The following is a 27,902-nucleotide window of genomic DNA, read 5'->3' on the forward strand; positions in this document are numbered from 1 at the left end:
CTTCAAAATAATAATGTTGTCATTGCAGACAGTGACAGCCAAATGGCAAGGTACAACAACTGCACTCAAGCTGCGCTGGTATGTTTTACTGCTGAATTTCTAAAGGATCTTGACAAGGTCACAACATCAGAAGAATTGCTGCTGATTGCTCTTTCTTTGCTACCAATGGTAACATTTAATTTTGGGGGTAATTAAGTCCATAGATAATATTTGAAATAGCAAGGATCTTGGTGACCAGTTATCATTGCAATGTTTACCTTCAATTTTTATAGATATCTTTTACCTTAAAAGTATTTATTAAAGTAATAAATTTATTGTTCGGCAATAATACTAAATAACACCAGGCATAAAATTTGGAAAACTGACTTCAAAACAGACATGGTTTAAACTCACAACATTGAGTTAATAGCCTAGAAGTATTTTTACATGTTTCAAAGTTCATGTGCTGTACCCAGTACAGTTTCCATTAAAAATCTGTTCTCTCAGTTGCAAAATCTGACTTTCATTGTGACAAAGGAAGTGATGAAGGACAGGTAATAGGTTAAGTTTAAAGAAATCTAAGATAAAGAGATAAAGATTAGCTTTATTTGTCACATGTACATTGAAACAAACTGTGAAATGCATTGCTTCTGCCTGATCAAATCAGCAAGGATTGTGCTGGAGGCAGGCCACAACTGTTGCCACACTTCTGCTGCCAACATAGGACGTCCACAGCTTACTATCCTTAACGCTAACTGTACACCTTTGATATGTGGGAGGAAACTGGAGCACCCAGAAGAAAACAAGGGAAAATCTGCAGATGCTGGAAATCCAAGCAACACACACAAAAAGCTGGAGGAACTCGGCAGGTCAGGCTGAGTTCCAGGCAGCTGCCTGGCCTGCAGAGTTCCTCCAGCATTTTGTGTATGTTGCTCAGATTTCCAGCATCTGCAGATTTTCTCTTGTTTGTGATTGGATTACTACACTGTGAAGTCTCTTCCAGGGATGCCTACCCTGAAGAAGTTTAAATCTTCCCTTCGACAGGAGTTTGGTGAAACCCTCTCTTGCTGCTTGCCCTCTGTGATCCCTGCTGCTCTCTGAATTTTCGACCATGTGCTTACCCAGACCCGCTAGTCTTGTCAAAGGGTTTTGGCCCAAAACGTCGACTGTACTTTTTTTCCATAGATGCTGCCTGGCCTGCTGCGTTCCTCCAGCATTTTGTGTGTGTAACCCAGAGGGAACTCTTGTGCTCATGGGGAAGAATGTTCAAACTCCAAACAGACAGCAGTGGAAATCAAACCCTGATGGGTAATTGCTGGCTCTGTAAGGTGATTGCGCTAATTGCCATGCTACTGTGCCAGGAGCATAGTGGAAATACTGGGAGCTTATAGAGATGGAGCAAGTTGTGGATGGGCCAGGTCTACAGAGGAATTCAAACACAAGGCTAACTGCTTTAAACTTGATATAAAAAATGAGGTTACGTATCATCAGGAGGTGGAGCACTTCACGAGCAGAGAAAACAGCAAAAATTACTTAAATCCCCAACAACACTATATCATTTCCTGTCAATATTCATCTTGCATAGAGATATTCCTGTGTCTAGTGTTACTTTATGTACATATAATCAGGCTACTCCTATGTATATAGGCTACTCCTATGTGCTTCTACTTATTGTGTTCTTTATGCTTATTGTGTTTTTTAATGTTGCATCCAATCCAGAGTAACAATCATTTCATTATCCTTTATACTTGTGTACTGAAGAATGATAAGTGATCTTGAATCTTGACTGTGGGAGACCAGAGAATGGCAAAACACTGATGTAAATAAGTTTGAGGATAGTAAATAAGAATTGTAGATTGTGGAAAAGATGTGGAAATAGACTTTGCCAGTCTTGTTATTAGGAAATGAAATTGAATGTTTTCAAAAGAAGTATTTCTTATCATCCTATCACTTAAGATTCATTGTCATGTTCAACTACTGCTGAAATGTGAGTTTGAGTACTGAAGAAGGGCCTCAGCCTGAAATGTTGCCTCTTTATGCCTTTCATAGAGACATAAAAAATTACAACACAGGACCAGGCATTTCGGTCCATCTAGTCCATGCTGAACTATTAGGTTGCCAAGTCGCATCAACCTGCAACTGGAACATAGTCCTTCATAACTCTCCCATTAAGTACCTATTGAAATGTTTCTTAGATGTTGAAATTGAACCTGTATCCACCACTTCTGCTGGCAGCTCATTCCACTCTCACCACCCTCTGAGTGAAGAAGTTTCCCCTCATGTTCCCCTTAAACATTTCACCCTTCACTCTTAACGCATGATCTCTAGTTCTAGTCTCACCCAACCTCAGTGGAAAAAGCCTCTATATGACTCATAATTTTGTATACCTCTATCAGATCTTCCTCATTTCATAGATGTTGCCTGACCTGCTGAGTTCCTTCAGCATATTGTGTATGTTACTCCGTATTTCCAGCATTTAGCAATCTCTTGTGTTACTGAATTCTGAAGCATGCTTTGCTTAATTGCAGTCGTGTCCTTTGGACCTTATGGAAACAGAGATTTATTTTAAAGTGCACTACAACATTGGTGATGTCTACCTCAATGCAGGAAAGCTACAGGATGCAGAAAAGCATTTTCAAAAAGCTTTGCACTCTATTGATTTTGCATCAAAAGAGATCAGGAAATGCCTTCCTGAAACTGTAAGTTGCTCAGGTAATGAAAAAAAAATGTTACTCATGAAAGTGTATTTTGTGACATGCCAGAGGATATGCAGTGCAGTGTGAGGAGTGACACACAATGTGTGATCTGTTCTGGTTCTCCGATTGATTTCCCCTCCCGCCATGGTGATCTCTTCTCCACAATCTGCATTTGAATTCTGGAAATTGAATAAAAACTATGGATTTATAAAATTGCACCCCGATCTTCTACTATGCCATAGTGAGGGTGCCCACAAACCTATTTGTAAATCTGGGCTATAAACCACAAAGATCACTCTCCATCAATGTTCCACAAAAAATGTAACAGTTCTTTGCTGTGTAATTTTAATTTGATTGGTAAGTTTGTTTATCAGTAATCTTTGATGTTATACTCATTGGAGGATATCTTGAAGCATGTAAGAGGAGATTGATTCAATTTCTGTCCGTGGAAAGCTTATGCAACTGTTAAAAGACTGGAAGCAATACCACTCAGCCTACATACTATGAGATTACATTGATTTAGTTCATCTTAGACATGGCCTCTCCATGGACTCTTGCCTGCAGTGCCTGCCCACCCTGACTTACATTCTCCATATGAAGGACCAAACAGCTGATACCATGCACTCAAGGGGTACCAAAAAGTCAGAATGAGTTCTGAACTGTAACTGCCTCAGGTATTTTATCTTGAAGCCTGATCCAGAATGCCTTATTAGCTTATGATATCTGCCAAAGGCTTTTCAGCTACTTTTTAGCAATTAAAGTAAATTTTAATTTTTTTAAGCTAACAAAAAAAATTGAACTTGCATTAATATTTGCCTCTACTTGACTTTTAACGCTTTGTGCCCCCATTCAAATGAATAGCATAAAACAGAGACCAGAGGCCAGAAAAAGAATCTGGCAAGTGTTGATTGAAACAGGGTCAAAGTTCAAAGTAAACTTATTATCAAAGTGCATGTATGTCACCATATACAACTCTGAGATTAATTTTCTTGTGGGCATCCACAGTAAGTCCAAGAGACACAACAGAATCAATGTAATACTGCACCTAACAGGACGGACAAACAACCAATATGCAAAAGACAACGAACTGTGCAAATACAAAAAGAAAAGAAATAATAATAAATAAATAAGCAATAAATATTGAGAACATGAAGTGAAGAGTCCTTGAAAGTGAGTCTATAGGTTGTGGGAACAGTTCAGTGATGGGACAAGTATAGTTGAGTGATGTTATCCCCTCTGGTACAAGAGACTGATGGTTGAGGGGTAATACCTGTTCATGGACCTGGTGGTGTGGGTCCTGAGGCTCCTGTATCTTTTTCACGATGGCAGCAGTGAGAAAAGAGCATGGCCTCGATGACAGGGTCCCTGATAATGGATGCTGCTTTCCTGCGACAGTGCTCAGTGCAGATATGTTCAGTGATAGGGAGGTCTTTCCCTATGATAGACTGAGTTATGTCCACTATGTTTTTAGGCATTTGTGTTCAAGGGCATTGGTACTTTCATACCAGGCCATGATGCAGCCAGTCAGTATACTTGCCACCATACACCTATAGAAGCTTGTCAGAGTTTTAGATGACATGCTTAATCTTTGCAAACATCTAAGAAAGCAGAGGCACTGCCATGTTTTCTTTGTATAGCACTTACGTGCTGGACCAGGACAGGTCCTCTGAAATGATAACTGAGGAATTTAGTTGCTGACTCTGTTCACCTCTGATCCCCCGATGAGGACTGGCTCAGGGACCTCCGGCTTCCTCCTCCTGAAGTCCATAATCAGCTCCTTGGTCTTGCTGACATTGAGTGAGATGTTATTGCTGTGGCACCACTCATCCAGATTTTCAAACTCCCTTGTATATGCTGATTCGTCACCATCTTTGATTCAGCCAATGACAGCGGTGTTTTCAGCAAACTTAAATATGGCATTGGAGCTGTACGTAGCTTCACAGTCATAAGTTTAAAGCAAGTAGAGCAGGGGGCTAATCACACAGCCTTATGGTGTACTTATGCTGATGGAAATTATGGAGATGTTGTTGCCAAAGCAAACTGACTATGGCCTGTAAGTGAGGAAATCACAGATCCAATTGTACAAGAAGGTATTGAGGCTTATTGATTATTCTAGAGGGGGTGATAGTATTGAATGCTAAACTGTAGTCAATGAAGAACATCCTGATGTATGCACCTTTGCTGTCCAGATGTTCCAGGGTTGAGTGAAAAGCTAATAGATAGATAGATAGATAGATACTTTATTCATCCCCATGGGGAAATTCAACTTTTTTCCAATGTCCCATACACTTGTTGTAGCAAAACTAATTAAACTAATTACATACAATACTTAACTCAGTAAAAAATATGATATGCATCTAAATCACTATCTCAAAAAGCATTAATAATAGCTTTTAAAAATGAAATTTAATGAAATGGCATCTGCTGTTGACCTGTTGTGCCAGTAGGCAAGTTGGAGCAGATCCAGGCAGGAGTTGCTATGTTTCATCACCAACATTTCAAAGCACTTGATCAGAATAGATGTAAGTCAAGGACTCCCAAGCTGGGGTCCATGGACTCTTCAGTTAATGGTAGTGAACCCTTGATTTAAGTGCTACTGGACGATAGTTATTGAAGCAGGTTACCACTTTCTTCTAAGGCACTGGTATAATTGAAGCCTGTTTGAAGCAGTTGGGTACTTCAGACTGCCAAAGCAAGAGGTTAAAGATATTGGTGAACACTCCAGCCAGTTGATCTGCACAGGTCTTTAGTACTCAGCCAGATATCCTGTCTGGGCTGGAAACTTTCTATGGGTTCACCTGCTTGAAGGATGCTCTCATTTTAGCCAGAGACTGAAATCACATGGCCATTGGAGGCTGTGGGAGTTCTTGAAGGTGCCTCCATGTTTTGACAGTCAAAGTGAGTTCAAAATGCATCGAGCACATCTGGGAGTGAAAAAAGGTTGTTTTCTGGCTTCGTAAGTTGTGCTTTGTAAGTGGGAGGTCTTCAAAAGTGAAATTTTGAGAGGAGAGTTTGTATGTTCCTGTCAGATGCATGGTGCATTCTGACTCTCTTCAGCATCACACTGGGCTCTTTGGTGAATGCACCAGCATAACAGGAAATCAGATGTAATGAGGCCTGTCAGTTAACTCAACTTGACCTCAGTTTAAACACAATGATAGAATCAATTCCCTTAAGCTATCACAATAAATACTTACCAAAGTGGTACATTTAAAAAATGTATTTGTATCCATACGAAGCAAAATTATCATCAATTTCTCTTGCAGTGCAGTTGTTGTGCAAACTGGCAAGCCTAAAAATGTGTGAAGGCTCACCCAGAGTCGATGACCTTTTACAGAAGACCAAGAAAGTGACTAGAAAAGTTCATAACCCATGCGGAGAAGCAAACTTAAAAATTCTTGAGGGTTTCCAGAAGTGAGTTTCTATATTGATTATTTCAGATTGTTTTTATTCTCACCTTTAGGCTGTGTTGCAGCAACTCATCAATTTGGAACTGAACACTGACTATTTATATTTATTGTACATTCTGAGTTTATATGCTATCCCCTTCAAGGACCCTTGTGAATTAACCACAATGTACAGGACTGCTAATTGAACTTGGTAAGAAATCTAGTCTTCTTTCCTTAGAAAATGTTAGCAAATGCATGTTAACAACTCTCTCCTATTTATGTTATTCATTGAGAGCTGGGGGTGTTCTTGGGGTTCTAACATTTAACTGTCATTCATTCTTTGGGGCAGTTCTCTGTTTTAGTGGATGTTTGTGAAGAAAAAGAATGTTTGGATATATGTTGTATATATTTCTCTTATATTAAATGTACCTATTAAAATCCATTGAAGTGCTTCAATTTCTACTATCAACTACAGCCCAAGAAAACTGCACTTATAGTACTGTGCAAAAGTCTTAGGCACATGTAAAAAAAATTCTGTAAAGTGAAGATGCATTTTAAAATGATGAAATTAAAAGTATCTAAATATCAAAAAATTACCATAAAGAGCAGGAAACAGTAAAACCTAAATCAAATCAATATTTGGTGGACCACCCTTTGCCTTTAAAACTGCATCAATTCTCTTAGGTACACTGTCATGCAGCTTTATAAGAAAATTGACTGGTGGGTTGTTCCAAGCATCTTGGAGAACTTCCCATTGTTCTTCTGCAGACTTTGGCTGTCTTGCTTGCTTCTGTCCCAGACAGCCTTGACGATGTTGAGATTAGGTGTATGTGGGGGTCATAACATTTGTTGCAGAACTCTGTTCTTTTTGCTGAAGGTAGTTCTTTATGACCTTGGCCACACGTTTGGGATTATTGTCCTGCTGCAGAATGAATTTGGGACCGATCAGATATCTCCCTGATGGTATTGCATGATGGGTGAGAGTTTGCTTGTACTTCTTAGTATTGAGGATTCCATTAATTCTGACTAGATCACCAATTCCATTTGCAGAAATGTAGCTCCAAATCTGCAGGAAACAATGTGCTTCACTTTTGTCTGCAGACACTCATCCATTTTAATGCTCTCTAGCTGTTCTATGATAAACTGCCTCCTGTTTGAGCTGAAAATGCCAAATTTTGACTCCTCAGTCCAGAGCAGTTGCTGCCATTGTTCAACACTCCAGTCTGTGTGTTTTTGTGTGTAGGCGAGTCTCTTGGCTTTGTTTCCACTTTGGAGGAATGGCTTTTGTGGCAATTCTTCCATGAAGACCACTTCTAGCAAGACTTCTCCAGACTATAGATGGATGTACTTGGGTTCCAGTACATCAGTTTGATGTATCTCTTGTCTGTTGTACTCAGTTTACATGGCTGACCACTATGTTTCTGGTTGCCAACCTTGCCCGTTTCTTTGTGCTTCTTCAGAAGAGTTGGACAGCACATCTTAAAACTCTTATCTGCCATGAAATTTCTGCTTGGGAGAAACCTTGCTGATGCAGAATGATCATCTTGTGACTTGTTGCTATGCTCACTCTTGCCACAGTGTAAAAATTGATGATTTGAAGGTTAAACTGTCACATCTGACACAACCTCACCTTTCAGTTGTTGTTCTGTGGCAAACCAACTAAAAAGGTGCATTACCACCACCTACCTTTTAGTTTGGTTGTCCTTCTACATCCGTTTTTGTTTCAGTTTATCAGTTTAGTGCATTCAACTCTATGCCATTGATCATTAGCACTCATTTTTTATCTTTGTTTAATCATACACTGAACTGTATAGCTACAAAATAATCAAGGTTTTACTTCAAAAGTAGTCTATTAATTAATACGTTACTTTCTTAAATGAAATACAAAAATTTCTTTAACATTTTTTTTGGAAAATGAATGGAAATTTAAACTGTGCTCTTTTCTACCAACACATTAATGGAGAGGACAAAAAAAACATCTAAAACAAAATCTATATAAAAAGTTTAGGGTGTAAAAGACTTTTGCTTAATACTGTAGATCTCCCGACTCCCAAATATCAGAATTGTAAGGATGATAGTCCAGCAGTGGACAGACAGGTGCTTATGCAGTGCCAGTAGCATGATCCCTCTGTTACATTTTGTGCACAGAATAGAACACCACAGAGGAGTGCAACCCCCTCAGCCCACAATGTTGTGCTAATTTTAAACCTACTCTAAAATCAATCTACCACCTCTCTCCTAAAGAATCCTCCATTTTTCTGATATCCATCTTAGAGCTTCTTAAAATCCCCTAATGTATCTGCCTCTACCACCATTCGTGCCAGGGTGTTCCATACACTCAGTACTCTCAATGTAAAAAAGTACTTTCCTCTGACATTCCCCTTATTCTTTACTGCAATCACTTCAAGATCGTGCCCAATCATATTAGCCATATCTGTCCTTGAAAAAGTCACTGACTATCCACTTGATCTTTGTCTCTTATCATCTTGTAGATCTTGATCAAGCCATCCTCCTTTGCTCCAAAGAGAAAAGCCCAAGCTCATTCAACCTATCCTCATAAGACATGCTCTGTAATCTAGGCTGCCTCCTGGTAAATATCCTCTGCATGCTCTCTAAAGCTTCCACATCCTTCCTATAATGAGGCAACACAATATTCCAGGATTGATAATGAAATATTTTTTTAACCATTATATTCATCTGTTTTCCTATTTTCAAGCATTAATTTTTAAAATAATTTTGTTTAGAGATACAGTGTGGAACAAGCCCTTCTAGTTCACCGAGCCGTACCGCCCAGCAACCATTGATTTAACCCTAGCTTAATCACAGGGCAATTTACAAAGACTGATTAACTTACTAAATGATACACCTTTGGATTGTGGTAGGAAACTGGAGCACTTTGAGGAAACCTGTGCGCAGATAGGAAGGAATGTTTAGTCTTGCTTACGGAGGACGCTGGAAATGAACTCTGAACTCCGATGCCCCATGCTGTAATAGCGTTGCACTAACCGCTGCTCTACCATAGCACCTTAATCTGGACATAATACTGTGTATCTCTGGACATAAATGTCAAGGTTGCTCCACTACACTTCTCTATATTTTTCTCTTGTTTTATTTGCCTTCCTAAAGATGTTGTATCACCAGACCAGCTCATTGACAGTTCCCTGCAGAAGAGACTTTCTTCCTCACTTTAATCACATGGCCAACTTCTTCATCATCTAGTATTCTATTAATCATGGCTCATATGCTGTCTAAATCATTTGTATATAACACAAACAGAAAGGCACTTAGCACAAAGCTCTGGAAAATCTCACTATGAAAAGCCTTTAATCTCCGAAATAACTACTGGCCATCACATCCTTGCATGTTGCCACTGAGCCACATTTGCATTCAATTTCAGTTTGTGTTCATGTGCTTTTACTTTTCTGATCAGTTTAATATAGGAGAACTTATCAAAATCCTTGATAAAATAAACATAGACCATATATAATGACTATCAATTGTCCTCTTTTCTCTTGTTTCTCTTGGCCCTCTGCTCTCTTGTCAAAAAATGATTGTTCACATTTTTCCCTTAACAAATACTATAAGACATCAGAGCTGAATTAGGCCATTTGGTCCATCGTGTCTGCTCCGCCATTCCATCATGGCTAATTTATTATCTTTCTCAACCCCATTGTCCTGTCTTTTCCCTGTAACCTTTGAAGCACTTGTTAATTAAGAACCTATCAACCTCCCCTCCATTTTAAATATTCCCTCCTCATTTGTCTGGGAATGAATTCCACAGATTTACCACCCTCTGGCTAAAGAAATTTCTTCACATCCTGTAGAGGAATGTTCTTCTTTTCTGAGGCTGTGCCCTCTAGTCCTAGACTTCCCCATTATAGGAAACATCCTCTCCACACCCTTTCTATTTAGGCCCTTCAATACTTGGTTAGTTTCAATGAGATCTCCCTCATTCTTCTAAACTCCAGTGAGTTTATCTAATTTTTCAGTAACTAGAGAGCACTGGAAAATGAGTAGACACTGTCATAACAGTCAAAGGAAATTCATCCACTTTTAAAGATGCTAAACCTTTTACATTTTCTCTTTCTGTGTCTTTGTTTGATCTAGTACCTCGTGCCATTCTCCATAACTACATCTGCATTCTTCACTCTTCTATGAAGTTGGGTATTCATCGGTCTCTGCAACATACTAAGTCTCAGAACTTTCCCCTTTCTTAGTTATCTTACAGTTCTTTGTGTAATTATATAACATTTTGATGTTTTTTTGATTTTATCTGCTTTTCTTATATACTTTCTTAGTCTTCTGAATATCCTTTACAATTTGATTTCCACTCTCTACATCTCTTGGCTTTTAGCAATGCTGAGCTTTGTGTCCAATGTCTACTTCCACATTCTGTATTGTTTGCTCCTTAGCCACAGGGGCTCTAGATTTGGGAATGCTACCATTTTAGTCTTGAAAATATAATTATAATCTTATTCCTGTTTTTTAAAATCATGTAACCCCTTGGGAATAATTAGCACTTCCTTTTACTCTATGGAACTTGCAGAGACATGGTATCTCCAATTACTTACACAGTAGTGAGTACCCATATTTGCTTGATACTATTAACCTTTTAATCTTTTAAATCCTTTTTCTCTCCCCCTCTTTTACCAAGTCTCTTTACTTGCTTATAGCCTGTCACATTTAGGGTGGCATGGTAGCCTTGTGGTCAGTAAGAAGCTATTACAGCTCAGGGCAACGGAGTTTGGAGTTCAGTTCTGGCGTCAGTGTGTAAGGAGTCTATACGTCCTCCCCGTGGAATGCGTGGGTTTCTGCTAGGTGCTCTGCTTTCCTTCCACATAGTATAAAGAAGTACCGGTTAGGTTAATTAGTCATTGTAAATTGTCCCATGATTAGGTTAGGGTGAAATTGGGGTGTCAGGGGTTGCTGGGGGGCACAGCTCAAAGGACCTGAAGAGCCTATTCTGTGCTGTATTGTTAAATAAATAAATATACTATTTATTACATGATTACATTGTGACAAGATTACAGACCCATTGGTGAGATAGCTTGTTTATAATATTTTTCTGGTTAGATTTCTGTTATAGCTTGTAACTTGTCACAAGAAGACAGATATTAAACTGAAAGGTTGCTATTTTTAGTGGTACTACTTTTCACTTGGGTTATTTCATGTTTCTCTTTACATCTTTGTGGAAAATTCAGTTAAAATGACTGTTCAGACACATTGTACACCTACTCCTCAATTCAGATTTGCTTTATTTAAATTATGTGACAAATGTTTAGCCTGAAGGTCACACTTTGATGTATAATTTACACTGCTTAATTCAAATTAGTGAGCAATTTTCAGGCCATTCTATATTAGTTATTAGTAATGATTTGTAAATGAGGCAGTAAATTCCTTTTTAATCTAGCTCTGGGACTACATTTGCCTGTAATATGCCTCAGAAGTGAATCATGACAGAATTATTATGTGCAATTACATCAAAAGCTCCAATAATATTGTTTAGCATACAAACCTTGATGGGTTTTACCATTAACATTAAAATGTATAAGAATATAAATGATAAGAGTAATTATAATACGCAGAAAATTGCACACAATTGTGAATGCAAATTTAACCTCTATCCTCATCACAGAAATTGATATTTAATCAAACCTACTTGAAGAAAGGTTGCTTAAGGTTGTCATAGCTGGGGGAGGTAGTGGGGATAAGCTCCCACTACCTATTAAATACTCCAAATGGCGTATGTCTCAAATAGCCCCTGACAACCAAGTCCAGCTCCTAGTCTTCACATGTGGCTCCTGGCCCAGCGGAACCATGTCTACTAACAGGAGAAGGAGCAAAGGCAGGTTACTAGTGACTTTAAATCAGTTACTTTGGGCAGATGTGGCTTATTAGCTGTGGTTGAAAGCTCATCTAGGGGAAGGAAAACCCTAATTCAAACCTTTGCTGCCTTGCGGTTATACTCAGTCATGGAGAAGGCATCAAGAGTAAACCACGAGGAAGAGACCAGAGCTGGAGATCCTAAGGCAGCCCTACATTGAGTTCAACATTTACTGGCAACTCTGGTGATGCCGCTGGTGCCAGACTGTTCCTTTAGATTCATCAGCTGCTGAGAGGAGAGGAGGAGCCTGCTGCACGGGCTTGCTCTCCATATCATACTGCCCCAGCTTGCACATCACATAGACAGCTGGGATGCAACATCCATGGTTAACTCCGACACCAATGGAGGGCCTCACTTGAAGAAAATTAATCATTTGACTTAATTGCCATTATCCTACTTGTGAGTTATTTTAATTTTAGCTTGATCCATGAAAATTGGTTATCATGTTTCCCTCACTACAGTAAAAGCTCTGAACTTCCTTACTGGTTGTAGTGTGCTTGAAATGTCCAGTGTTTAAAGGCATTATGAAAGCTTACTTTAAGATTATATTAATAAACCATTCAATTTTTTCTTCTCTTTGGATCAAAGAGAGATAAAAGGATTTATTTGTCACATGTACAGTACATCAAAATGTACAGTGAAGTACGTAGTTTGGATCGAATCAAATCAGTGAGGTAGCCTGCAAGTGTCACCACACTTCCTGCACCAACATAACATGCCTGTGTAGGTTTTCACAAATAAAATGGCAGAGGCATTCTATGTTTCAGAAAAGCCCAAGCAACTCATTTATTGAAAAACATAAAACTGAACTCAAGGAGTGCCAAAAACCCTTTATGTAATTATGTTATCACGTCAGAACAGCCTCTTATTGTAAAACCCCAACTCAATATCAGTGGTTGTGAATTATGTTATCCTACACAGGTCCCCCAGAATTCACTAAAACCAGCATTGTGAGCCTGTCCGAAGCTCAAACAAGCTGCCTGGTTTGAGTCCTATGTTCCAAGGATGGAGGAACATCAGATGCCTCTGCTGGCCAGAGGCGCGTTGACATGCTCATGGTCATGTTGTGATGGCAGGGGCATGTTAGTGGAATCTTCCAAATCTTGGTGGGCTGGTTTAAGGCAATCCAGTGAAATACGTTCAGGTTTACCTCTCTTAAATGACAGAAGTCTTTTCTTCCTCTTCCAAAACATGGAACTGGCCATCGTATGGGGGCCTAAGGGAATATTGGCGTGCATCATAGTGGACAAAAACAAACAAGGCAGAATGCAGGCCAACAGGAACCCATAAGTGCTGTATGCCATGATGGGAGGTAGGAATAGGTGAAAAGGAATTGAGTTTACCGTGGAGGGTGAAAAGCTGTTGAGAGGCCGACCCAGCAGTCATGGCGTAAGGAATGAAATCACCATGCACTTGTAATGGCTGTCCATATACCAACTCAGCCACAGATGACAGCAGGTTCTCTTTTGGAGCTGTTCTGAGCTCCAGCAGAACCCATGGGAGACAATCATGCCAGTACTCAGCAGTCAGGGAAGCCGTCAGAGCAGCCTTTAAGGAGCGGTGAAACTGCTTGTATAGGTCATTGGACTGTGGGTGATACACCATGGTGTGGTGTAGCCTAACACTGAGGTCCTGGTCCATCGCAGCCCAGAGGTTTGATATGAATTGGGTACTGCGGTCAGAGGAAATATCAGATGGGGTGCCAAACCGAGTAACCCAGGTGCTGATGAATGGTTAAGCCATGTCTGTGGCCTTTGTCAATGCTAGGGGATGACCTTTGGTCACCAGATGGTGAGGTCCACCATGGTATGGAGGTGTGTGAAACCACAGGAGGGGGGAAGAGAATCATCAAGGTCCACATTGACATGGTCAAACTGTCACTTAGGGACCTCAAAAGGTGCCAATGGTGCCTATGATGGTTAATTTTTGCCTGCTAGCATTCCAGACAGGCTGCAGAATAATCACGCACCTGCTTTTGAAGGCCATGTCACACAAACTTCAGTGGAACCAGTTTCCATGAGGCTTTCTGGCCCAGATGCGAGAGACCATGGATGGACTTAGTCTGCCTCCAGTTTACAGGCGCGATGGGGCAAGGGCAACTGGTTGAGACATCGCACAGGAGAGAAACCACCTTCCCCAAACTTAATGACAGCTAACCACAAGCCTATGACTGCAGTTCAGTAAGCTTGGACCTTAGGGTCAGTGGTTTGGTTGGCTGCCATGCAGCATAATCAACCCTATGTGCATGGCCTTAATGGCTGGCCGTGAGAGGCAATCAGCCATGGTATTATTTTTCCCCTTGACATTTAGTATGCTAGTTGTGAACTCTGATATGTAGGCTAAGTGGCGTTGCTGTCATGCAGATCAGGGGTCTGATATTTTGGCCATCGCGTGCACGAGGGGTTTGTGGTCAACAGAACGGCAACCCTCTAGAAGAAAACAAAAATGGCAGACAGCCAGATAGAGACCGAGAAGCTCACGGTCAAACGTGCTGCACTTCCTTTCGGGGGACAGAGCTGGTGGCTGAAGAAGGTAAAGGCCTTCTGACACACGCCTACGATCAACTGTTCATGCACAACACCCACAGCATAGTCTGAAGTGCCAGTGGTAATGGCTATGGGTGCTTTGGGGAGTGGGTGCGCTAGTAGGGTCACATTAGAAAGAGCTCGTTTGGTGTCACCAAATGCCTTGGTAATGTTCCCCGACCAGTAAAGCACTTGATCGGGGTATTGCCCTTAAGCACACTATGCTGGGGTAGCATAAGTTCACCAGCTCATGGAATGAATAAGTTCACCCTGCCTGAAAATTCCTGTAGTTTTTTAGTAGTGCTACTAAATCCATAATAGTGGCTACTTTTGATGGGAGGAGTTTCGTACCTGCTGCGGAGATGCAATGGCCAAGGAAGTCAATGGTCAAATAAACTGGCATTTAGCAGAGTTAATAATCCACCTGTGTTGGCTTAAGCACTCAAAAAATGTGCAGAGATAGATACACATTTGGATTTGGATGCACTGGTAACAAGTATTCATTCAGGTAAACTAAAAGAAAATCCAAGTCTTTTAATATAAGAGTCCATCAGCTGTTGGAAAGTCTATGTTGCATTTTTTTAGCCCAAATGGCATGCACAGAAACTTAAAGACCAAATGGGGTTATCACAGCCATTTTGCAAATGTCTTCCGAGCACACAGGCACCTGATGGTAGCCCGTAACTAAACTGACTTGGGGAAAAAAACTGACTTTCTGGCTAACTGTGCTGAAAAGTATTGGATTGTGGGATCTGGTAGCAACTGGGGGTGATGACCTCATTAAGGCCGACAACATGGATGGCAACCACCATCAAACTTAGGGACCATATGGAGGGGCGAAGACCAAGGGATATTCGACCAGCGTACAATGCCAAGTCTTTCCACATTGGCAAACTCAGTCTTCACAGTTGCCAGCTTTTCTGGATCCAGTCTACACATGTGGCATGGACTGGTGAGCCAGTTGTGGGCATGTGGTGCTCGACCTCATGTTTTGTGACTGTGGGCTTGGTGAGGTTTGAGAATTCACCCAGCAGTCGAGTAAACTCACATGCAGTGGTGCAAGCACTTGACAGAGTCGTTGTGGCAAACTTATTGGAGGAGCAGGGTAACAACCCAAAGGCCTTAACATCCACAAGCCGGCAGTTCTTAAGGTCAACTACCAGTCCTTGGGCACACAGGAAATTTGGACCAAACAGAGGTCTAGCCATTTTAGCCAGGACAAAGTCCCATATTTAATGTTGCCCACTGAAACAGAGTGTCACCCGTCATGTCCTGTAAGTCTGGATCTTGCTGCCATTGGCAGCCTCCAGTGAGGTTTCATTGCTCTTTGCCTTCTCATCAATAGGTGATGCTGACAGTACACTCACTTGAGCACCCGTGTCACACAAGGAGCATTGCCCTGAACGGGTGTCTGTAATGAACAGTAGATGTCCCTGGTAGCTGAAACCCATGGTGTTCACATACCTCTGATGTCCCGATGTGCTGGCACTGTCGAAGCTGCAAAGCAGCTGGTACCTCCTAGTGTTCCTACCAAAGCAAGCATGGTAAAAGCACAGGCCTGGTGTACTCTGTTTCATAGGCACAGGTGTCCTTATGTTGGGTCCTTGCTGAATGAGCATATTGAGCTAGGGAAAGGAGGAGGAATATTGCATTGCTGCCCAGCTGAGTGTGGACCATCAGCCATTTTAGCGAGCTCCCTATAGTCCTTCACGGATACATTAGCAAGGGCTATGCAAACTTAATCAGGCATTTGCTGCATGAAGAATTCTTTATAAATAAAACAAGGATGGTAGTTTCCCAGTAGAGTCATCATGTGGTCCATTAGCTCCGAAAGCTTATCACCGAGGCTGAGCAAGGAGAAAACTTTGATGTGCTCAGGGTCTGACAGTCTCATATTCTGTAAAAGTAGAGTTTTCAGCAGTTGGTATTTATTGTGTTCAAGCAGCGTCACCACCAAGCGATGCTACTACTAAGAAATATCTGGTGTTCTTGGAGTGCGAATTGAGCCTCAGCTTGTACAAACCAAGCGATAGCATTTTGCTCCCAATATTCTGGCAGTTGAAACTGACTGCATTGGCTGACATGTTCAATAACTGGAATCGTCCTAGTGCATCAGGGTCACCAATGTAGGTTCACGCAAATAAAACGGCGGTGGAATTTTATGTTTCAGAAAAGCCGTAGCAAGTCATTTATTGAACACCAAAAAACTGAACTCAAAGCACGCTAAAAACCCTTTACGTAATTACATCAGACCAGCCTCTTAAAGGGAAATCCCTACTCAATGTCGGTGGTTGTGAATTATGTACATTTCCATCAGTTATGTTACCATACACCTGCAATTTACTAACCCTAACCATACCTCTTTGGAATGTGGGAGGAAATCAGAGCAACTGGAGGAAACCCACATAGTCACCGGGATAATGTATAAATACCTTGCAGACAGTGGAGGGAATTGAACCCTGGTCTTACAGCTGGCATTGTAAAGTGTTGCACAAACCACTACACTGCCATGCGCCCCACAAAGTCTACTTCTTAGAACATAATTAATCTTGACCATCCTTTAAAAATTTTTGATTAAAATAATTTCTCTGTGTTCTTAGAATACATGTAGGTAAATTTTCTGTGGCTGAACAATGTTTCCAAGAGGCTTTGAATATCAAGCAGAAATGGTATGGTGAATTGCATCCCCTTGTTGGTGAGATATTGGAACACTTAGGAGATCTGTTATCCTGTTCAGAGAAATCGGAAAGGTAATTGCTGCCATTCAAACAATTCTTCTATTTTCAAGAAGGTGTTAAAACTCTTGTAGCCAAAATTCAATGTGGTATTACAGAAAGGTCTTTATTGGATAGTCCTAATCTTTCACGAAAAGTTATCATCATGAAATATTAACTGTTTCTCTCTCTACTGATGATGTCTGAATTGCTGAGTATTTCTATTTCCCATTATAATCCACATTTCCAGTATCTGCCTTTTGTTTATCAGATATTTTAATATAAAGCACTAGTAAGTCTTCTACTAAGCTGTAGAATGAATTTCAGAAAACTAGGGCTTAGTTGAAGGCACGATAAATAAGATTGCAGAAAAGTAATGTCAACCAACAAAATGGGAGAGCATTTTGGAGATAGTGATCACAATTCTATCTCCTTTACCATAGCATTGGAGAGGGATAGGAACAGACAAGTTAGGAAAGTGTTTAATTTGAGTAAGGGGAAATATGAAGCTATCAGGCAGGAACTGGGAAGCATAAATTGGGAAAAGCTGTTCTCAGGGAAATGTACGGCAGAAATGTGGCAAATGTTCAGGGTATATTTGTGTAGTGTTCTGCATAGGTACATTCCAATGAGATGGAAAGGATGGTAGCATATAGGAACCATGGTGTACAAAGGCTGTTGAAAATCTAGTCAAGAAGAAAAGAAAAGCTTACCAGAGGTTCAAAAAACTAGGTAATTAAAGATATCTAGAAGATCTAGCAGGAAGGCATTTAAGAATGAAATTAGGAGAGCCAGAAGGGGCCACGAGAAGGCTTTGGTAAGCAGGATTAAAGAAAACCCCAAGGCATTCTACAGGTATGTGAAGAGTAAGAGGATAAGATGTGAGGGAATAGGACCAATTAAGTGTGACAGTGGAAAAGTGTGTACGGAACCAGAGGAGTTAGCTGAGGTACTTAATGAATACTTTGTTTCAGTATCCACTACAGAAAAGGATCTTGGTGATCGTAGGGATGACTTACAGTGAATTGAAAAGCTTGAGCATATAGACATTAAGAAAGAGAATGTGCTGAAGCTTTTGGAAAGCATCAAGTTGGATAAGTCTCTGGGACCAGATGAGATGTACCCCAGGCTACTGTGGGAGGCGAGGGAGGAGATTGCTGAGCCATTGGCAATTTTCTTTGCATCATCAATGGGGATGGGAGAAGTTCCAGAGGATTGGAGGGTTACAGATGTTGGTCCCTTATTCAAGAAAGAGAGTAGAGAGCCCAGGAAATTATAGACCAGTGAGTCTCATTTCAGTGGTTGGTAAGTTGATGGAAAAGATCCTGAGAGGCATCATATGATTAGGAATAATCAGCATGGCTTTGTCAAAGGCAGGTCGTGCCTTATAAGCCTGATTGAATTTTTTGGGGATGTGACTAAACACGTTGATAAAGGTAGAGTAGTAGATGTAGTGTATATGGATTTCAGCAAGGCATTTGATAAGGTACCCTATGCAAGGCTTATTGAGAAAGTAAGGTGGCATGGGATCCAAGGGGACCTTGCTTTGTGGATCCAGAACTGGCTTGCTCACAGAAGGCAAAATGTGGTTGCAGATGGGTCATATCTGCATGGAGGTCAGTGACCAGTGGTGTGCCTCAGGGATCTGTTCTGGGACCCCTTATTTTTGTGATTTTGATAAATGACCTGGATGAGGAACTGGAGGGATGGGTTAGTAAATTTGCTGATGACACAAAGGTTGGGGGTGTTGTGAATAGTGTGGAAGACTGTCAGAGGTTACAGCGGGACATTGATAGGATGTAAAACTGGGCTGAGAAGTGGCAGATGGAGTTCAACCCAGGTAAGTATGAGGTGGTTCATTTTGGTAGACCATATATGATGGCAGAATATAGTATTAACGGTAAGGCTCTTGGCAGTGTGGAGGATCAGAGGGATCTTGGGGTCCGAGTCCGTAGGACACTCAAAGCTGCTGTGCAGGTTGTCTCTGTGGTTAAGAAGGCATATGGTGCATTGGCCTTCATCAATCGTGAGATTGAGTTTAAGAGCTGAGAGGTGATGTTTCAGCTATATGAGACCCTGGTCAGACCCCACTTGGTGTACTGTGCTCACTACATGAAGGATGTGGAAACCACAGAAAGAGTGAAGAGGAGATTTACAAGAATGTTGCCTGGATTGGGGAGCATGCCTTACGAGAGTAGGTTGAGTGAACTTGGCCTTTTCTCCTTGGAGCAACAGAGGATGAGAGATGACCTGATAGAGGTGTACAAGATGATGAGAGGCATTGATCATGTGGATAGTCAGAGGCTTTTTCCTAGGGCTGAAATGGCTATCATGAGAGGGCACAGTTGTAAGATGCTTGGAAGTAGGTACAGAGGAGGTGTCAGGGGTAAGTTTTTTTACGCAGAAAGTGGTGAGTGCGTGGAATGTGCTGCCGGCGATGGTGGTGGAGGAGGTGGAAACGATAAGGTCTTTTAAAAGACTCCTGAATAGGTACATGGACCTTAGAAAAATAGAGGGTTATGGGTAACCCTAGGTAATTTCTAAGGTAAGTACATGTTCGGTACAGCTTTGTGGGCTGAAGGGCCTGTTTTGTGCTGTATTTTTTCTATGTTTCTATGTACCTTTATTGGTAGTGGCAATTTGAAAAAAGTCAATGGGTGAAATTGTTTTCCTGGAGCAGAGGGGATCAACATAACCAACATAAACATCCTGTCCTTACACATGTAAAAAGTTGAAAATTCCTTTCATCCCACAGATGTTGCTCAACCCACTGATTTCATCCAGCAAATTGCTTGTTGCTTCAAATTCCAACATCTGCAGTCTTGTTTCTCTAAGCACATTGGCTGTCAAACATTTTAATTCCACTTCCCATTTCTGTTCCAACATGTTGGTCCATGGCCTCCTCCTGTGTCAAGATGAGGCCACCTTCCCTTGGTCGAGGAGCAACATCTTATATTCCATCTGGGTACCCTCCATCTAATGGCATGAATATCGATTTCTCCTTCAGTAAAACAAAATCTACCCCCCCCCCCACATTTCCCACTCTGACCTTTTACTTTTCACCTTCCTATTATTTCATGGTGAGTCCTCTCCTCTGTCCCTTTACTTCTCACCTGCCTATTACTTCCCCCTGAGTCCCCTCCTCCTTCCTTTTCTCCTTTGGTCGACTCTCCTCTCCTATTAGATTTTTCCTTTTCTAGTCCTTGATCTTTCCCATCCACCTCAATTCCACTGTCTCCTCCTTCCTGGCTTCCTTCCCCTGCCCCACAGTTTTCTTCTCAATCCTGAAGAATGGTCTTGGCCAGAAACATCGACTGTTTGTTCGTTTCCATAGATGCTGCCTGGCCTGCTGACTTCCTCCAGCATTTTGTGTGTGTTGCTTTGGGTTTCCAGCATCTGCAGACTTTCTTGTGTTTATCATTATCTTACTTTGTTTTGTAGCTCTTATCGAGTGGCAGCTTTTATTCTTCTCTAGCACTAGGAATATTCTTCAGCAGTGACTGGAGTAAGAAAGTGGGATAAGACAGAAGATCAGAAGACATAGGAACACAATTAGAACATTCAGCCCATCAACTCTGCTCTGAGATTCCATCATGACTGATTTATTTTCTCTTTCAACTTAATTCTCCTGCCTTCTCTTCATAACCTTTGATGCCCTGACTAATCGAGAACCTATCAACCTTGCTTTAAATATACCCAATGACTTGCCTCCACAGCCATTTGTGGCAATGAATTCCACAGATTCACCACCCTCTGGTTAATGAAATTCCTTCTCATCCCTGTTCTAAAAGGATATTCTTGTATTTTGATCCTGTAGGTTAACCTTTAGGGAATCCTGCACAAGAATTCCCAAATCCATTTGCACCCCTGCCCACCACTTTCCCTGCTCTTTGATAGTCACTGGGCCCCAACATGGCCCACAATGCCAATCATTCCTCATGCCAATGCCGACATCTCTTTGCCACTCCTTCTCTCTATCTGGACTGGGCATCTAGAACAGCAAGAGTATGGGAGGAGGCATTAAAGCAATGTTTGTGGCTTGCTATAATTCAGATGCACATTTATTTATTGTGTACCTTGAAATAGTGAAATGTGTCATTTGTGTTAGCAACCAACAAAGTCTGAGGATGTGGGGGCAGCCTGCAAGTGTCGCCACACTTTCCAACATCAATATAGCATGCCCACCATGTTTAACAGAACAACACAAGCATCAACAAAAATAATAGTAACAGCAACAACAAAACAGAACAAACCAACAACAGCAAAGTAAACTCCTTTCCCACTCTCACACCCACCCACTCACACACAAAGACAGATATCTGCCTCTAACCCCAGGACAGGCTGCTTCCAGGCCTCCAGTAATGGCCCTGGTCTCTCAGATGCATAGACATCAGGCATCCAATCTCCTGCCCCTGGCCAGGACTTGGAGATTCACAGACAATGGGCTTCTGACCTCTGGACATGTTGACCAAGGGGCTTTGAACTTCCACCTCCAGACTCAGTGCCCTCTGGACTTCAACCTTTGGCTTTGCCCTCTGGATTTTGCTGACCTCTAGGCATTGACCCCAGGATGTTTAATTCATCTTATGCTTCAGGGCCACAAATATCTTCACAGTACAATTACTTGATTTCTTCGATAGTGGTTTACCTTAATTTAAATGTGTCTTTGATGCAGGTTTAGTTAATGATTAAGGTAATAGAACTGTAACAATGAGAGGCAATGTGGTCTCTCAAATCCGTAGTGTTCAACAAGATCAAAATATTTCTCATGAAGTTAATTTAGACCTTGCCTGAGTCATTGCAAATAAGTAGTGCCAGGTACATGGAATTTTAAGAGCCTGGGCAATTTAGCTTGAATAAATGGTTTTGCTGAATGAAAATGGGAAATATTTCCCAAATAGATCATAATATCATAAAAAAAGGAGCAGAATTGGACCATTTGGCCCATCGAGATCATGACTGATTTATTTTCCCTCTCAATCCCATTCTCCTGCCTTCTTCCTGTAACTTTTGATGCCCTGACCAACCAAGAACCAATCAGCCTTGCTTTAAGTAGACCCTGTGACTTGGCCTCCACACCTGTCTATGGCAATGAATTCCACAGATTCACCACTCTCTGGCTAATGAAATTCATGTTCAATTCTGTTCTAAACATCAAACTAGGAAAGCAGGACAAACAATACACAAAAAATGGAAATGCAATACTTGCTTGCCCATCAAAAATTAAACACACATGGAAAGACATCTTGAGAAAGTTTTTCATTACTGTAGTTGGTATTTGCTGAGAGCTTTGAATATACAGAGAGAAGTGTCTCTTTACTCACATTTCTTTATTTGTAGCTTTGACAGGAGTCAAGCAGAAGGGATTTACAGGCAAGTGATCAAGATTCAAGAGGAAGATATGCGGCTGGCCACATCTCTTCGAATTAGAGATCAAATCAATCTTAACAGGGCCCTTGCAATTTTTAAACTAGGTATGATATCTGTATATTTATTCTGTCATTTTCTTTTTATGTACAAATATAATTACATCATAGAGTTTGTAGTTGAAGTATAAGATGCTTTATTACAAATTCATAAATTGTCCATGTCATTTAATAGAACTGACTGATTTAAAATATATGTTTGCAAACTAGCAACAGAGCTGAGAGATTGAAATGATCTCAAAAATGCTGGAAATAAATACAAGAATCACAAGACCATGAGAGATAGGAGCAAAATTAGGCCATTCAGCCTACTGAGTGTGCGCTGCCATTCTATCATGGCTGATCCATTACCCTCATCAACCCCATTCTCCTGTCTTCTCCCCGTAACCTTTGACACTCTTATTAGTCATGAACCTATCAACCTCCACTTTAAATATACCAAATGACTTTGCCGACACAGTCATCTGTAGCAATGAAGTCTGCAGATTCACCACCTTCTGGCCAAAGAAATTCATCCTTCTCTCTGTCCTGAAGGTATTTCCTGAGAATACTGAGCAGATCAGTCATTTTAGCATTTTAGGTGGGTGGCCTTTCATAAAAATTGGGAAATTTTGGAAGGGAAACAAGTATTAAGCTGTAGCAAACTGGGGGAAGGCTGCATAGAGCAAAAGGGAAGGTCTGTGAGAGAGTGGAGATGAAAGATTGAGTGAATCAAGCAGTAATGATCATAAGAATTGTTTAAAATGGAGGTAGATAAAATTATGAAAGATGTTTGAATTGAGGAACTGGTACAGAGGAGGAGTTGAGACATAGAGATGAAGGAACTATGGCAAGGGAATGGCATTTTTACCTGTGACAGGTGGGAAGAAGTATAGTTAAGAAAGCAATGAGTGTCAGTAGGTTTATAAAAGATATTGGTCCCCAGAGATGGAGACAGATATTGGGAAAGGGGAGAGAGGTGTGAGAAATAGATCATGTGGGTTTAGGGACTGGGTGGAAGTTGGGGACAAAGTTGATAAAATTGACAACTTAGCATGGGTGCACAAGGCAGCACACCAATGCAGTCGTCACTGTCGTGCAGAAAGTTATGGGGAGTCTTACTAGTGAAGGCTTGAAAAATAGTCTGTTCTATGTAGCCAACAAAAAGGCAGACATAGCTGGGACCCATGTGTGTGCCCATGGCTACACCTTGGGTTTTGAGTTGTTGAGTGTGAGGACTATTTCTACCAGAAGGAGGAGGGTGATGATGGAAGGATTTGTTTAGAGGCCTTTCAATATTCGGTAGGTTTCAATGAGATCCCTCCTCTTTCTTCTAAACTCCAGTGGGTGCAGGCCCAGAGTCATCAAACCCTCCTCACACGTTAACCCTTTCATTGTTTAGTATTTGGGTTATAAACTATTGAAGAGACAGCATCCAAAGCTTATATGAGGAAATCTGCAAATGCTGGAAATTCAAACAACACACACAAAATGCTGGTGGAATGCAGCAGGCCAGGCAGCATCTATAGGGATGCTGTCTGGTTTGCTGCGTTCCACCAGCATTTTATGTGTGTTGTTGATCCAAAGCTTATGTTCTTTTCTTTTTTGTCTTACTTTCTTGGAATTATATTCATTAACAATTTAAAGGTAATGAAACAAATTTCGCAGATATGGCTATGGAGGAGACAGGCAGATCAATTCATACTGTATATAGAGGTAAAATCTCTGTCCTATACAAATATTCATATGTAATTACTTTTCTAATTAGGTAAACTTCTACAAAATGATGTAAGTTATAGGGCTAAAAAGAGGGCAGTAGAATGTTTACGCCAGTCATTTGACCTGCTAACCAAGATGCTGGGTTCAAGTCATCACCTAACAATGGAAGTTCGAAGGTATGAAATCTCTGGATTTGGTTGGTCATTAACTGCATATAAATTCCTGCACCTCACCAATTTTATTTTTGTCATAGGTTACTGAAAAGTTCAGAGTTACAAATCCACAAGGATTTTACTTTCCTTAAGAGGACAGCAGCCTCAAACCCTGGAAATTCTTTAAGTGTACCAACATCAAAGGAAAATGGGTTAACCAGTTCTCGTTTCACTTACAAGCAGCTTCAAGCACCAAAGAACAATCTTAAATCAAGATTATCAGCTGGCAAACATCATACCAGTAGCCAGACAGTAACCAGTTTAAAGCCTGCAGAAACGATAGACAAGACACAAAGAGATGTGTGTTCGAACTTAAGGGCTGATGTCTTATGTGAGCAGGATAGAGAGGATGCTATTTTGGAACAGGAGAATTTGGTCAACTCGAGATTGGCTTCAAATGTACACATTTGCAAACGTGACCTTCCTCCAAGGCCAAGTTCATTAATGGTACGGCAAGGAAATAGATATCCACCTATTAACAGGAATTCATCTGCATTTGCCAAAACCCATGCCAAATCTTCCTCAGTCTGCAGGCCGTTAATGACTTGCAAACAGTCTACATTTGAGTGTGGCATTAACATTTTGGTACCACCTTCAAGAACCAAAGTGGCTTCAGAAAAGATAATTTGCTTGGCATCATTCATCCTGGCTGCATCGAACTCTCCAAAACCATCACTGCCCAAAAAAACATGGGATTAGAAAGAATACTGGGATGGCTTGAAGAAAGGGACATGTTTCTCTGCTGGTGTACATTGCCATAAGACAATAGGAATTAGGTCTTTACCAGATTTTTTTTCTTAATTGAGGTTTTCTGTATACAGTATTCTGATTAGACTATTCATGAAAGACCACATATTGTAGTTGGAAATAGAACAGGAGATTTGCAAAGTGAGTTAGCTAACATCATTCTTAAATTCTTGTTGTTCACTAGTGAGGTTCTGTGATGTGATTGGTTATCATAATTAAAGAACTGAGTAATAAAAATGTGATTAAATAAAATCTTATTTTCTTTATCATTGAAACCTAACATACCACAAGGGACACTAAAAATTGTGAAATGCCATAATGTGAGAGAAATTTGGATTTAGTTGCTGTTGCTACAACTAAATATGTGCAAACGTTTCAGTCATTTGTGCTCATCTCCTCCACATTTGACTTTTTTAAGTCATTGGAAATAAATCTGCAAGGGTGAACACTTCTGGCAGCTACTACTTTTGCACCCTGGTGACTAAGTACAATTTTTCACCTTCTATGAAACTTCTAGTTAGAATAATCTGCAGATTAAGATACTCACTGCCATAGGGCAGGAGGTACAAGAGACTTGGGTCCAACACCACCAGGTTCAGGAACAGTTATAACCCTTCAACCATCAGGCTCCCGAACCAGAGTGGATAACTTCACTCACCTCAACTCTGAACTGATTCCACAACCTATAGAAGACTCATGTTCAAGAACTCTACAACTCATGTTCTCAATATTATTTATTTACTTATTCATTTATTATTATTAGTTTTTGAATTTGGAATGTTTGTCTTTTACACATTGCTTGTTCGTCAGTCTTTGTGTGTAGTTTTTCATTGATTCTATCGTATTTCTTTATTCTACTGTGATGTCTGCAAGATAATGATTTTGGTATGGCGGTTAGTGTGATGCTATTACAGCTTGGGGCATCAGAGTTCGGACTTCAATTCTAAAGCCCTCTGTAAGAAGGTTTTACATCTTCCCTTTGAACATGGAGATTTCCCCGGGTGCTCTGGTTTCTTCCTACATTCCAAAGATGTACCAGTCAGTAGGTTAATTGGTCATTGTAAGTTGTCCTGTTAGGGTTAAATTTGTGGGCTAGGTGGCACAGCTGGTGGGCCAGAATGGTTTATTTCACACTGTACTTCTAAATAAATAAATAAAATGTAAATATAAAAGGTTAAGGGGTGGTGCAACAGTTTAAACCATTAAAGTTCAGATGAACAGATAGAGTGGAGATAATTTGTCCTTAGTTACTGTACGTACATCTACACTGACTAAACACTGTGTAAAGCTTGCTGAAGTCAATGAGCCAGTCACTGGCATCAGGAAGGGGTTGGTACACAGAATGTGGGAGGAAAGCAGAAGTAACCTATGCAAACACGAGGAAAATGAACAAACTCCTTACAGGCGGTGCCAAGAATTGAACCCAGGTCATTGGTGCAGTAACACATTACGCTAACCACTAAGCTACCTTGTGCTCCTGCCTATATCAACCGTGCTGACTTTGAGACAGTTGAGAGCTTCAAGTTCCCAGAGAAAACATCACCAATAGCCTGTCCTGGTCTAATCACATAGACACTACGGCTCAGAAAGCTCACCAATATCTCTACTACCTCTGAAGGCTAAAAACGTTTGGCATGTTCTCATTGAAACTTACTAAATTTTATCGATGCACCATAGAAAACATCTTACCTGGAAGCAAAACAGCTAGGTGTGGCAGCTATTCTGCATGTGACTGCAAGAAACTGCAGAGAGTTGTGAACACAGCTCAACACATCACGGAAGCCAGTCTCCCCTCATGGAACACACACAAAATACTGGTGGAACGCAGCAGGCCAGGCAGCATCTATAGGAGTCCTCTCATGGACTCTGTCTGCACTTCTCATTGCCTAAGTAAAACAGCCAGAATGTTGGTACCAACGACATAGGTAGGAAAAGGGAGGAGGTCCTGAAAACAGACTACAGGGAGTTAGGAAAGAAGTTGAGAAGCAAGACCTCAAAGGTAGTAATCTCGGGATTACTGCCTGTGCCACACCACAGTGAGTATAGGAGTAGAGTGAGGTGGAGGATAAATACTTGGCTGAGGGATTGGAGCGGGGGCAGATTTACATATTTCTGGATCATTGGGACCTCTTTTGGGGTAGGCGTGACTTGTACAAAAATATCGGGTTGCACTTGAATCCAAGGGGGCCCAATATCCTGGCAGGGAGGTTTACCAAGGCTATTGGAGAGAGTTTAAACTAGAATTGCTGGAGGGTGGGAACCAAACTGAAGAGACAGAGGAAGGGGCTGTTGGTTCACAAATAGAGAAATCTTGGAGATAGTATGAGAGGGAGGATAGGCAGGTGATATAGAAGGGATGTGCTCAGACCGATGGTTTGAGATATGTGTATTTTAATGCAAGAAGCATGAACAAAGCGGATGAGCCTAGAGTGTGGATCAGTACTTGGAGCTATGATGTTGTGGCCATTACAGAGACTTGGATGGCTCAGGGGCAGGAATGGTTACTTAGAGTGCCAGGTTATAGATGTTTCAGAAAGAACACGATGGGGGCATGGCACTGTTGATCAGAGATAGTGTCACAGCTACAGAAAAGGAGGAAATCATGGAGGGATTGTAACTGAGGATTGTCTCT

The 27,902-nt window shown here is 41.0% G+C and overlaps 1 protein-coding gene across 3 annotated transcripts in view; it reads left to right on the plus strand.

Annotated features, from left to right (window-relative positions):
• Positions 1-25,485, plus strand: part of LOC140734609 (putative tetratricopeptide repeat protein 41) — an 84,339-nt gene extending 58,854 nt beyond the window's left edge. For 2 of the 3 annotated variants that reach the window (XM_073058818.1, XM_073058819.1), the window contains exons 11-17: positions 29-168; positions 2,508-2,691; positions 5,942-6,089; positions 17,074-17,223; positions 22,528-22,661; positions 24,361-24,487; positions 24,565-25,485. In XM_073058818.1, the coding sequence (XP_072914919.1) occupies positions 29-168; positions 2,508-2,691; positions 5,942-6,089; positions 17,074-17,223; positions 22,528-22,661; positions 24,361-24,487; positions 24,565-25,222 (1,541 nt within the window). In that variant the 3' untranslated portion in view covers positions 25,223-25,485. The remainder of the gene's footprint in view (positions 1-28; positions 169-2,507; positions 2,692-5,941; positions 6,090-17,073; positions 17,224-22,527; positions 22,662-24,360; positions 24,488-24,564) is intronic. The other variant, XM_073058820.1, reaches the window with a different exon arrangement.
• The last annotated feature ends 2,417 nt before the right edge of the window (positions 25,486-27,902 follow it).

The sequence above is a fragment of the Hemitrygon akajei genome, chromosome 10 (genome assembly GCF_048418815.1).
Source record: "Hemitrygon akajei chromosome 10, sHemAka1.3, whole genome shotgun sequence".
Taxonomy (NCBI): domain Eukaryota; kingdom Metazoa; phylum Chordata; class Chondrichthyes; order Myliobatiformes; family Dasyatidae; genus Hemitrygon; species Hemitrygon akajei.